At 36.8% G+C, this 14265-nt stretch overlaps 1 protein-coding gene across 1 annotated transcript; it reads right to left on the bottom strand.

Annotated features, from left to right (window-relative positions):
* Window positions 1-10032: 10032 nt before the first annotated feature.
* LOC146931329 (uncharacterized) lies at window positions 10033-12276 on the bottom strand. Its single transcript, XM_085707653.1, has one exon. It carries the CDS (start codon window positions 12274-12276, stop codon window positions 10033-10035), a length of 2244 nt encoding a protein of 747 aa, XP_085563779.1.
* Window positions 12277-14265: the final 1989 nt, after the last annotated feature.

The raw sequence follows: 14265 nt of genomic DNA, 5'->3' as shown, positions 1-14265 counted from the left end.
AGATGAATCTATACTTCATTGCCTCATCCTTTGTCCACGAGCTATTGCAGTGTGGTCTGGATGTGGATTTCCTGACATTTCGTCGTTGTGCACTAGTAATCTGTCGAGCAATATGAGTGATATCATACAAATGTTATTAAGTAAGATAGGGAGTGTCGCTCCTATCATAATGTGGAACTTATGGTGCACTCGCAACAAGTTGGTGTTTGATGGTATCCAACCAATAGTCTCAACTACAGTTTCAAATGTTTATGCGCAATTGCAAGTTTCGCAACGGGCATTCGACAATACTAGTTCAACCACACTAGTTAGGTCCACTCATGAAGTATGCTGGCAGCATGGTGATAATGATACAATGGTTCTTAATGTAGATGGTCGCGCTTTAACTAACCCAGGTACAGCAGGATTTTGTGGATTGGTTAGGAATTTTGAGGGGAAAATGCAATTTGCCTTCTATGGTAGTGTGGAGTTGTCCAATATTTTTCATGCAGAAATTCATGCCCTTATGATTGGGATTAAGCTTTGTTGGGAGGTTGGTTATAAGAAACTGGTTTGTTTTTCTGACTCTCTTCATGTAGTGCATTTAGTGTCAAAGGAAGTATCGAGGCTTCATCACTATGCAAACCTCTTGGAGCTCATTCAGACGTATTTGGATAAGCAGTGGGATATTTCCATTCATCATATTTTTCGAGAAGGAAACTCTTGCACATATATACTTGCAAAAATAGGTGCTAATCAATCAGAGACTCTTGTGATGGTACACCAACCATTACCATGTCTATCCTCAGCCTTACTAGCTGATGCTATGGGAGTGTCCTTTATTAGGACATAGTTTTTCTTTGCTTCTTTTTCTTTTGTTTCTTTTTCTTTCTTATCTCATGTAACAAAAAAAAACAATTTAAAAAATAATATAAACTAAATAAATAATAAATGTTTAATTACATATATGTATACTTTAAAAAAAACAGTTCATATGTCCCTGTTGACTTAGTTCAGTTGGTAGGGACATTAAATAATATATGCAGGGGTTGAGGTTCAAACCCCGAATACCTCAATTATATTCACCTTAATAGGTGAATTTCTGGCCTGATTATTTGCCAAAGAAAAGTTCCTTTTTATCAAGATATAATTAAAAATATATTACACAGCAAATCACTAAATATTTTCTTTAAAAAAAAAAATAATCCAATGTGCATACATTCATCGAACCCCCAAATCAAAAAGATAAAAACCAATTTGAGACTTTTTTTAAAATTGATGTGCCCGAGGAGGTTTAAATCCAAAATTTATTAAAAAGGAAAAGAGATGTACAAAAAGAGGGGGACCAAACCTAACCCTCAAAGCAAACTAAGAAAATCTATAAGAGGAAAGATCAAGTCTATTCTTGACAGTCTTCCCTAATCGCAATTGAAGGTGAGGACCAACAGGTGAAAATAGTCAAAGATAGATCTAGATTCGTTAGTTTATTCAGACATTAGTTGTAACACCCACGATGTGGCTTTCGATATCCCGCCAGATAGATACGAAAGGTTCCCGCCAGTTGGAACGGGCACTATCCGTAATGATGACCCCACGTTAGTAAGAGGAACCGAATCACATCGAAATGAGAGGGATCCGGAGGCCGTGTAGGTATGGGACTACATGGTTGAAGGAAGGCTTATAAGAATTGTTAGGTACTACCCATATCAACAAGATGCATCTTCTTTTCGGTAGCTCATTCCATAAGAACTCCGCAGTTAAGCGTGCTTGGCTTGGAGTAGTACTAGGATGGGTGACCTACCGGGAAGTTTCCCGGTAAGCATGTGAGTGAGGACAAAGCATGCTGAAAAGACTCGTGTTGGTTTGTGGGGTTAGTCGGCTATATAGAGGCCATATCAAATGAGAGAGCTTTTATTGTGAGAGATGAGAGGGCTAAAATATAACCCTTGGATTAATATTAACGGATCAGATCGAATATGTAGAAGTCTATCCTTGTTGTACACTATCATTCTTCTTTCTTAGCTTCTCCAGGTTCCAATTCTCGATCCCCTTCTTTCACCGCTTCATCACATCGCAACTCACAGCAGTGCCATCGACCCCCTTCTTGGCTTCTTCTGTTGCTTATCTCAGTGCCATGGATAGGAGATTAGATGATTTTCCAAAATTATTCAACCATTTCAATTAGGGATTCAACTATCCTTCTTTTTCAATTCTTCAAGTTTCTCATTTGTGTTTAAACAATTGTTACAGGTTTCAATTTACAATTGCACACTGAAATATGACTAAATCATTAACTATGTTTAAAAGATTAACATCATACAAATTCTATCCCAGTTTCTCTTAGATAATTTTTTTGATTCATTCTACGGTAGTTCATTCCAAAACTGTGATTTCTTTTAAAAAAAAAAGTATTAATACGAAATAATATAGAAGAGAAATTAAATGGAGATAGAAAAAGAGAAGACTGCAATTTTCGGTTGGTGATGAGAGAGAATTCTGCAATTTTGGCTTGGTGGTGAGAGAAGACAAGACGACGCAGAAGCTGAAAAGATATACTATGCTACAATTATAAAAAATAAGTACCACCGTAAAGATCGATCCAAGGGTCATGATTTAAGGCTCTCATCTCTCATAATAAACACCCCTCTCACTTGATATGCCCTATATATATATATATATATTTGTGTGTGAGAGAGATGTGTGAGAGAGATAAGAGAGATAAAAAATCCCTTAAACTAAGCTTGATCATACAATTTTGCCATCTATTCTTCGGCTTAGCAGATAGGGGTGTTCAAAACCGAATCAATCCAAAAGAAAAACCGCAAACCGAACCAATCCAAATCAAAACTGCATTTATTTCGGATGTATTCAGATCATTTTTTTACTCAACCGCATGGTTTTGTTCGGTTTGCGGTTTTGATTTTACTAACCGAACCAAATCAAATCAAACCACAATATAAGAAAAACACTAATTAAATACATATCATCTAAACCAATACTCATATAAATTCAATGTAAACTTTAATAATGAAATATTGTTTTCTCTCCTGTTAAGTTTCTTCTTTGCTTTTTTTATCAAAAATGTATTTATGTGCTACTTCACTCTTAGAGAATTATTAAAATCTTAGTCTTTTGAATTTCTTACAAAATATGATTACTTTTTGTCCACGTTTTAATTTAGTCTATGTAGTTTGGAACGTTGTTAGATAGAAATAAAATTGTAATGTTGGATGAAATTTAAAACATTGTTGAAAATATGTTGTGTTTTAGCTTTTTAATTTGATTTTAACGTTGAAAACAAAAAAAATATTGTCTAAAAAAACCACAACAATCGATCCAATCCAAACCACATTGAGTTGGTTTGGTTTGATTCGATTCAGATTATATTTTAAAAGTCAACCAAACCAAACCGCCTACTTATTTATCTTGTGGTTCGAATGACTTTTAGTCTCAAAACCGAACCAAACCGCACCGCAAACATCCCTATTAACAGGTGCTATATGAGGCGACTTAAAAGCCAAGATAGCTACTTTAGAGTCATATTCAATCCACAATTGATGTCAATTTCTATCATATGCAATTTTCATAGCCAATACAACTTCCATAAGCTCAGGGGAAAAAAGCATCTAAGATGTCTAAGTTGACAAAAAAAAAATCCCTTATTTTCTCCTTGACCGTTTCTAAAAAGGCCTTCATATGCATAATTCATAGGATTTTCCAAAGCCGAGCCATCTGTATTACACTTTGTCTTGATAAGGAAAGGTGGATGCAATATCACTTCTATAATTCTTGGTGCTTTCGGATGACGAGTACTAATTTTGAAAGCTCTTAGCACCAAAAAGTCATATACGGAGGGCTATGTTACTTCCTTTGTAAGATTTCCAGCCAAATGAAAATTTGCAGATATCATTGCTGGGAAAAAAAATGCATATTTGGTTTTATATTTTTGAATCTACAATTATTCCTTGTGAATCAAATATTGTTGAATATGTTGACAATTGCTGAGTAGATTACCAATTTACATTGAGGATTCCAACTTCTATTACAAACATCAAAGATATATAAGATAAATGAGAGGTTGATAATTTGATTGATGATAAATTGTAACTATTTCTAAATAGCCGTGGCAAAGGGACAATTAAGGAATAGATGAGATGCATTTTCTTGTTGCTTGCAGCATAAGTTACACATTGAAGGAAAACTACATCCTCTCTCTGCAAGATTCTCATCAGTGGGAATCTTCTCGTGATTCATTCTCCAAATTGTGAAACTTAGACATCTTCAAATAGGAACACCATGGTAAATGAAGGGCAATGTTCCAATAGTGAAACAAAGAGAATTTGCAATCTGATCTAATCTTGCTTGAGACATAGAACCATGAAAAAATGTTCATTTTCTAGGGTTGATTATTTGACCATATCTTGTAAATAAAGAAGATACCACTTGAATGTTTGATGAAGTCCCTTGCTAAACAACATGTTGAATATTTGTATGTTGGCTTCACTTTTGCTTAAAACAAATATTCACTCCAGATGTGGAACACAATGTTCCAACATCCAGGCTTGGTATGTACGTTCTGTGCCTTGCCTATCTTTACGCACGCGTTCGCTTGATTGAAGGAATCCACGCCAGCTTGAGTTGGTCTAAACCGTGTGCAATTATGAGAAGATCAGAACGATGTGATTTCCTAAGGGAATGTTAATGACTTAGGAAAGTTTTTTAAGGTGATGATAATGTGACTTTTAATGTGCCTACTTTTTAGGAGTTTCCTTATCCGGCCATGTTGATTGAGTAATAAGTCACTGGTGTGATCTGAAGCCTGATTGATGGAGTTGATGACGCGTTTGCTTCAGTATAAAAATGGAGGCTGCAAGACCTAAAGAATTATCGAAGACATCATTTTACAAATTAGAGTTTATTTAGGTTTTGAGTCTTTTGATTGTGAGCCTTTCGTGTATCATCTTGATGCATGTTTAGGACTGTACTTTGAGTTGTAAACTGTGCACTACTCCGAAGCTTTTAAGCAAGGAGCTAGGTAGATTGTGAACTGCATCTAAGCTTTTAAGCAAGGTTGCATGTTGTTATTTTTGAGGGTAACCTCATTTTATTTGAGTCTGTAATTTGGGAATCACAGAGGATTGTGATCTGTTGTAAGGGAGTGAGATGGGATCTCAGATCTAGGAGTTCCTAGGTTGAAGTCTTGTTGGGGTAGGTCCTAGGTCATAAGTGCAAATGTGGTTTGCTGAGAGCTTTTGAATACGGACTACACTAGTGGATTTCCTTCTTGGCTTGGTATCCCCCAGAGTAGGTGACGTTGCACCGAACTGGGTTAACAATTTCTCTGTGCCTCCTTTATTTCTTGTGTGTTATTTTGTTTTATTATGTTGGTTAGCTTAATGTTCTAAACATCATATACAACATCTGTTTTCAGTGTTTCGTGTTGAAACATCTCTTAGAACATCTTAAGTCTAACGTGCCAGAATTTCAATTGGTATCAGAGCTGGCATCCTGCCAGTTATTAGGGTGAGATCCAGAGGAGAATATTTATGGTTTTATGGACAAAGAATGAGGTTTTGTTAACAGACCGCCATTGTTGGATGGCTCCAATTATGATTATTGGAAATCACGTATGAGTGTTTTTCTCAAATCTATTGATAACAAGACTTGGAAGTCTGTTCAGAAAAGTTGGGAGCATCCTGTTGCTCTTGATAAAGATGGGAACAAAACTGTTGTTCTGAAACCTGAAGAAGATTGGACTACAGCTGAGGATGAATCCTCTCTTGCCAACTCTAGGGCCTTAAATGCTATCTTCAATGGGGTTGATAAAAATGTGTTCAGAATGATCAAACAATGCAATACTGCTAAAGAAGCTTGGGAGATTCTAGAAATTACGTATGAAGGCACCTCAAAAGTAAAAAGATCTAGACTACTACTTCTAACCACTCAGTTTGAAAACCTGACTATGAAGGAAGATGAGTGCATTCAAGAATTTTACATGAATATTCTTGACATTGCTAATACTTTTGGTACTCTTGGGGAGAAGATGTCTGAAGAGAAACTGGTTAGAAAAATTCTCAGGTCTCTACCTAGAAGATTTGACATGAAAGTCACTGCTATAGAAGAAGCCCAGGATATTTCTAAAATGAAGATAGAAGAGCTCATTGGATCTCTACAGAATTTTGAAATTCTCATCAACAATAGGGTTGAAAAGGAAGATAATAATGCTTTCTCTGGTATTAAAGAAACTCAAGGGAATCCCGAAAATGATGAAAACTTGGCTGAATTTGTAGTACTCCTTGGAAAACTTTTTAACAGAATTATGAGTTTGACAAATTAGAAGTCCATAACAGATGCTCAAAACATTAGATCCAACATCAGAGAAAAACAAAAGGGTGTTAGTACTGAAAGTGAATTCAAGGAAGATAAATGTCATGGATGTGGAGGAGTTGGTCATATAACAACAGAATGTGCTACATTACACAATAAACAGAAGAAAAGTGTGGATGTTGCCTGGTCTGAGGTAGGTAGTTCAAAAAAGATAAGTGAAGGTATGTTCCCTAGAAAAGTAACTGCTCTAACCGAAAGAATCTATTATGATAATGAGTCTTGTGATGAAGAATTAGAATATGACGATCTAGCTACTGCTTATGAGAATCTGCATGCCAGAAGTACGGAAATCTGTAAGATGCTAGGAGAACAAAAGAAGATAAATAGCCAAATCCTCACAGAAAAAATACACTTCTGACAAAGGTATCTGAACCCAATGTTGAGGTAACTTGTTTAAATTCTTAAATTGAAGAGCTCAAGAAGCAAGTTGAAATAATGGAAAATGGGTCTACAAATCTAAATGATGTTACAGAAGGTGAGGACAAGAGACAAGCAAAAGGTATAGAATTTAATTATCAGCCTCTGAATCGAAAACAACGCTATGAAAAGCTTGTTAGAGAATTCTTAGTGAACATTCCAAAGGATTGTGATAACCCTCTTAGGAGAGATTATCAGAAAGTGTACGTTAGAGGAAAGTGTATAAACTTCTCCCCCAACATCATCAATAATTTTCTAGGTGTTGAAGGAGGAGCTGCAGAGGTGAAGGTTACTGACAATCAGATCTGCAAAGAGATCACGACCAATAAAGTGAAGGTGTGGCCAAAGAAAGGAAAAATTTCTTCTGGGAAGCTGAGTATGAAGTATGCTGTGCTCAACAGAATTGGGGCTGCAAATTGGGTACCTACCACTCATTCATCTGATAGTGCCACAGGTTTGGGTAGGTTCATTTATGCAGTAGGAACAAAAACTAGAATGCATATTGGTAGGTATGTATTTGATCAGACTGTGAAGCATGCCAAATCTGATGCTGTAAAATTCCCCATTGCTTTTCCTACCTTGCTTAGTAATATTATGCTGAGCCAACATCCAGATCTCATTTCTGCTGCTGATATGGCCATGAAGAGGGAATCTCCTCTTACCTTTCATCAGAAACTGTTTGGAGATAATCATGCTCCATATCTTGTTGGAACATCTGTTCCTGCCCCCAATACAGGATTTATGACAAAGGAAGAGATTATTGCAGCTTTGAAGGACACATGTGTGATGCTGGATGAAAGGAAGACTCAGTTTGAGCTCATGATCTCTACTCTGGAAAGGAAGGATATTGGTACAGAAGTTGAGGAAGAAGTAAGTGAGAAGGAAGCAGAAGATGAAGAGGGCTCTGGTGAAGTAGATAATATAGTCACAAGGAAGGGGGGGTTTGAATTGTGACCCTTTTAAAATTAAACCTGTCACTTAAAATTTTATTCTCAAGTTGAAAACTTGGAATGGTTAAGTTAACTGACAGACTTCAGAACGTTCTGAAGTGTTAGTCTGAAAAACAGTTTAAACAGCTAAGTTAATTAAATGTGTTTGTGTGTGTGTTGTGTTTACTGAAGTTAAAGAGTAAAGAGAAGAGAAGAAGAACACACAGAAATTTATAGTAGTTCACCCAATGTGGGCTAGTCTACTCATCACAGTTTTGTGAGATTTTCCACTATGATGCTTGAGATAACTTCTCAAATCCTGCACCGTACAACTCTGTTCACCTGAACAATTACACAACCTGTATTCTCTAAGCCTCAGCAGGCTTGCACCTTTCTTGCTAAGTTACCTACTTAGACTTTACACCTTTCTGCTCAACCTAATACTTTAGTACCCCTAAAGCTAGATGAGACTTTGTTTACAATTTGTATGGAGTTTGTATGGAGTTTGAATGATATAGATCAGACAAAGGAGAAATGGAGGAAGAGATTTATCTTTAAAAAGATAAGAGAAATATTGATGTACACTTTGAAGACTTCTTGGAATCTTTGTGATGATCAATGTTTTTGCTAAAGCTTCAAACACTCTTATGTTGTTTTCTTGTATGCTTTGCAAAGGTGTATATTATGCCGAGGCCTTGATCTCTTTTTATAGAGTTTCTTGAACCTTTGTAGCCGTTGGAGAGTGTCCACTGGTCTTGTGCCACGTGTCATGGGACCCACCAACTTACACTTGAATTCTGGGCAAAACTGATATACTTCAGAATGTTGTTGTGTTCTTGAGAATACTTCAGAATGTTGTTGTGTTCTTGAGAATTTTCCAGAATATTGTTGTGTTCTTGATGATCTTTATCTGGGTTCATGTGAATTGACGGTCAGATGTGCATCTGGGCTTTTTGCAGATGAATGTCACATGAATTTCTGGGTTGTACTTGAAGATTTGCTTTGTACGACTTCAGAATGTTCCTTGGTCAGATTTTCTTTGCAATCTGCCTTGGAACAAGTGCAGGATCTCATAAAGTGGAGCTGTCACTTTCATTCCATGCTTTAGGGGATTTGGTTTGCTTTGTACAGTACCAACTCCCTTATGTGTCGAAATCTTGTTGAAAAAGATTAGATCTTGCTTTTGTCTTTGCCTTTTTCTTTCCAACAACTATACTGTTCATGTCAGAAAAAGCATGGAGCAGGATCGAACTTTCTGAACTCAGGGGACTTCAGAATGTTCCTTTTTGTTTCACTTAGGATGATTTGTAAGACTTTCATTTGATGTAATCAAATCCTAATAGTGAAACATTTATGAAGTGCAGCTTAGAAAACATCTAGGATGATATTCTTGATGGAATATTCCTGATGTTTTGTACTTCAAATGTTCATAGTCTTGAATGAACATTGAAGATGCCCTCTTTGACTTTAATCAATTAAATGCCTTTATTCCTTGATTGATATTAGTCATTGTACTTTACTGGGCTTTTATTTAAGTCACGTAGACCTTGCATGTTCTTCATTTTGTTCATGAATATCTGGGCTTGGTTCTTGATGTTCATCATGAACAACCTTCTGAACTCTGTCCAACCTTCTGAACTCATTTTAACTTTCTGAACTCTGACTGAGTTCTTAAGTCTTTATGTCCTTTGATTCTTTGTTTCTTGGTATGAATTGAAACTTGTTCCTGTCTTAATTAACCACTCAAGAGCACAAGTTAAATACCAACAAATTAATCAAAGTCCATTAATTCCTTAATCATCAAGGTTTGTTATCTTTAAAATTATTTAGGGATTTTGCCTCAACAATCTCCCCCTTTTTGATGATGACAAACCTATGATTTAGGATAATGGATTTTGATTATATATATGAGGAGTTTCAGAGCTGAAAAATTTATTTTGATGCTCCCCCTCATTTTTATAATTCATGCAGTGAGTTTTTAAAAGCTTTATAAAGCTCCCCCTCACTTTTATAATTTATGGCATAAATAAAAACATTCGTATTTGAACCAAAATCATATTCATTCTCATTGATATTATGCATTCAGTACAATTTTATGATTCCTATGGTTCAAAAACAAAAAAAGAAATTATAAATGCATATGTGATCAAACAAAAGGCAAAAAGGTGAAGTTTTAAGAACTTCAACCAACAAGTTTTGATCACTGACCTACTTAGGGCCTTAACCTAGAAACTTAAAGACATAATTATAATTATCCTAAAGCTTCTCCCCTTTTTGTCATCTGCAAAAAGTTAAGGAGGTACAAGACAATACCAGAGAACTAAGGGGTGGAATCCCCAGAGTCAGAAGAGGGCTCAGAGTCAAATATACTAGGATCTTCAAAAATAGGAGGGTCCATGGCAAGACCAGGAGCTTGAACATTAATTGTCCATTTAGCTAGCACACAAGCAATCTTATGAGTCTTAGTGGAGACCCTAAGAGCCCTGGCAGCCATTTTCTCAGCTCTGGATGGTTTAGCAGAGGGAGCAGGAGCAGATGCTTCAACCTTTTCCTTAGAAGGACCATCTTTGGTGACAAAGGTATCCAGAGATTCAAAGAGGTCGGGAATGTTTGGCAGTTTGCTAGTGTTTTTGTTTGTGACTGGTGGTGGAGAAGGTACCACATTTGGAGTGGGCAGAGGAGAAACAAAAAACTTTCCAACTTCTGATTCCATGGTGGAAGTGGAGAAATTGAGATTCTGATTTTGAGGAGTTTGTTGAGCCATGAGCTGGACTTCAGCAGAAGGTAGTGATCCTGATGCTTGAGGAATGGGGTCAACAGACATTTCATTATCTTGAGGCAGATTTGGTTCAGCAGTTGCATTTGTCTGAACATTCTGAACTATGATTGCAGGATTTTCTTGAAGTTCCTGAATCATTTCCTGAGTCTCCTGAAGCACTTCTTCATTGTTATCAGGCTGTGCATCTTGGTACACATTCAAGTCAGAGCTGGGATCTTCCACATTCAGATCAAAACCAGCTTGATTTTCTTCTTGCTCAATCTCTTGAGAGTCCATGTTATCATGTCCCTCACTCATCCTTTGAGAGACAAGAATTTCAGCCACATCATGCATGTCTTGGTCATCTTCCTGAGATGCTTCTTCAAGATCATCAGCAACTTTCTGAGCTGTTTTCTCAGTATTTTCTTCAACTCCATCAGCTTTCTGAAGTTGATCAGCTTGTGAAGCAGTAACATTCTGAACTGCAGCAGCAATGGGTGAATCATTTTTCTGAGGTTCTTCTCCAGGGTTTGTAGCAATCTTGGATGCTTCTTGAGTTGACTCTTCTCCTTTCTCATGAGAGACATCTTGTATCTCCCTTTGACCAGCAATTTCATCTTCCTTCAGAGATTCTTCAACATTCTGATCTTCTGTATGCTGTCTGAGAATGTTCTTTGCACATTCGGCAACTTCTTGGAAGAGACTAACAACTGGGGGTTCATCTTCCTTTGGAGGAGAATCAGCCATGTCATCATCAGAGGCTTCATTTTCTTCTTGCCTATGAATACTTGACAAGTTCCTGACTTTTTCAAGTTTTCTCTTCTTTGTTACCTTAACCTTCTGATCTGAGTGTCTTTTCACAGATCCAGTAGTTTCTGAGGCTGTAGGAGTTGGCATGTTTGAGGTGGTTATGTGAAGTTGAGCTAGAGTCTTTGAGGTGAATCTCATGAAGGTGTAGTCACCTTCTTCTCCTTCAAGATCAACTTTAGCAGCTCTAAGAATGGGGGTGATATGCATACCATAAGCAAGTGCAGCATTTGATTGTTTGGGATTCATACATGAGTCTATCATGTGTTGAAGAATGATATAGCAGAGATTCAACTTCTTCTTTGTGATTAGGTGATACATGATGCAGAGATCTGTGTCTGTGACTGCTTCAAAAGTACCACTCCTTGGAAGCAGGGTGTGCCTAATCATGTTGTGTAAAATCTTTGGGACATCTCTTAGATTGGTGGAGTTGAAAGGGTGGTCAGGTTTGGTGTACTCAACTATGAGTTTGCTACGACTGACTTTCATCTTATCAAACCAGGAAGGAAAGAAGAGTTCATTACCTTCATTAGGGATTCTCAAAGCTTTTGAGAGGAATTCCTTGGTAATCTTGATTTCTACTCCCTTGACAGTGGTGATGAGCATCTTTTCTTTCTTCTTATCCTTGATTCTCATTGAGCTATAGAACTCTCTTACTAAATCTTCAAAGGTGAGGTCTTGGAGGGACACAAAGTGGGTCCATTCTTGAGAATCAGTGTATTCTCGTAGGTTCCAGTTTTTCTTCTTAAGATCAGCAAAGTCAAAATATTTTGATTTGCTTACTGGTCTTTGAGATTGTTTTGCTTCCTTCTCAGCCTTTATCAAGGATGCAATCAGTTTGACATCCTTCCTTTTTCCATGCTTGGGAGGGTCAGCTTCCTTCTCTTCTTCCTCTTCAGATGAAGTGGAATTCTTTTCTGAAGGTTCAGATTCTGGAGGAGTCTCAATCACTTGAGTCTTTCCTTTCTTCTTCTTAAACTCAGCTTTTGAAGCCTTCATGAACTCAGAGAGAGAGTTTCGTCACTATCATCCTTTTCTACGGAGTCAGTGAGATCTACGTGAGAAACCGTATTGGTTTTGGAGGATGAGGATCCAAACATAATCCTTGAGGATTTTCTAGTTGCCTTAGGTTTAATAACCTTCTTCTTGGTCTTAAGTTTGGATGATTTGGTGTTTTTGGAGGGTTCAGTGATTGGGATAATTTCGTCTGGAAGGATGGTGTGGACAGGGGTTTCGTTCAGAGGTGATGAGTTTGATTCAGCAGCGGTTTGAGATGGTGGTTGAGAACGAGCAACAGGGGTTGTGTCATCTTCAGACAATGGAGATGTTGTTTTGGTTCGAGCCATTTGGGAACGAAGACAAAGACAGAGTTTTTAGGTTTTTGGAGAGAGAGGGAAAGAAGGAAATGAAAAAGTTTGAAGTGAGGAGTTAGTGAAAGGAGTAGTTGGATATATAAAAGTGAACGTGTGAGAGTGGAGAAGTGGAAGAAGTTTGATGATGGCAGTTTATATGGGGAAAGAGGAAAAGAAAACGGTACAGAGAGGAGAGAGAAAAAGTAGCCGTTAAAGGAGGGAAGTAGAAAAGGTGTAGTTGACCTTTTTACCATTACCTAGTGGTTAAAAACCAAAATAGGTTCCTTTTAGGTTAGCATTAAATGCTAGAGATATGGAAGGATCCTAAAAGAAATAAATAATCATTTTATAAATGAATTATTTAATTTATCAAGAATGTCAGTTCTGAACCTTTTTATCAGATGCGAACATTCTGAACTTGGTTGAACATTCTGAACTTTGCAAACATTCTAAACTTTTGCAAACATTCAGATCTTAGTTGAACTTTCTGATTTTGGATCAGAGAGCATCAAGGGGGTTGGTCTATGGCCCTTAGTGTTTTACAGTGATCAACCTTTGTTGGGATTTTTCATGATTAACAATTTTTCTTTAATAAAATTGAATCTATCCTCAACTAATGGTTTTGTAAAAATGTCAGCTAGCTGATTTTCAGTATCAACAAAGCTTAATGCAATATCCTTTTTCTGAACATGGTCTCTAATGAAATGATGCTTAATTTCAATATGCTTAGACCTAGAATGTTGAATTGGATTTTTAGAAAGATTAATAGCACTTGTATTGTCACACATAATAGGAACATTTGTGTACCTTAGTGAATAATCTTCCAGCTGATTTCTGATCCACAAAACTTGAGAGCAACAACTTGCTGCAGAGACATACTCAGCTTCAGTTGTGGAGAGTGCAATGGTGTTTTGCTTTCTGCAAGACCATCCAATCAAAGCTTGTCCCAAGAATTGACAGGTTCCACTTGTACTCTTCCTCTCAACTTTGTCTCCAGCATAATCAGCATCACAATAGGCTACAAGATCAAAACTAGAACCTTTTCTATACCAAAGGCCAAGATCAGTAGTACCTACTAGATATCTAAAAATCCTTTTAACTGCAGTTAAATGAGATTCTTTTGCACATGTTTGAAATCTAGCACATAAGCCTACTGCAAACACTATGTCAGGTCTGCTAGCAGTCAAGTATAATAATGAGCCTATCATGCCTCTATATTCTTTTTCAGAAACAGATTTTCCATTCTCATCTTTATCTAAACTTGAGGATGGATGCATAGGGGTGACCATGATTTTTGCCTCATTCATTTTATATTTTTTAAGAATGTCTTTGACATACTTTTCTTGACTTATGAAAATTCCATTTGGATGTTGTTTGATTTGTAAACCAAGGAAAAAACCAAGTTCACCCATCATACTCATCTCAAATTCACTTTGCATGAGATTGGAAAAGTCTTCACACATTTTTATTTTTGTAGCTCCAAAAATAATATCATCTACATAAACTTGGACAATAAGTAAGTCTGAGTTATGAGTTTTTCTAAAAAGTGTGGTATCAATTTTTCCTCTAGAAAATCCATTTTCAATTAAGAATGTGCTAAGTCTGTCATACCAAGCTCTAGGGGCTTGTTTAAGAC

Source organism: Medicago sativa, chromosome 4, assembly GCF_051527215.1.
Source record: "Medicago sativa cultivar Bolivia chromosome 4, Bolivia_mono, whole genome shotgun sequence".
Taxonomy (NCBI): Eukaryota; Viridiplantae; Streptophyta; class Magnoliopsida; order Fabales; family Fabaceae; genus Medicago; species Medicago sativa.
Note: the sequence above shows the minus strand (reverse complement) of the source record. Positions and strands in the feature narration are given on the sequence as shown.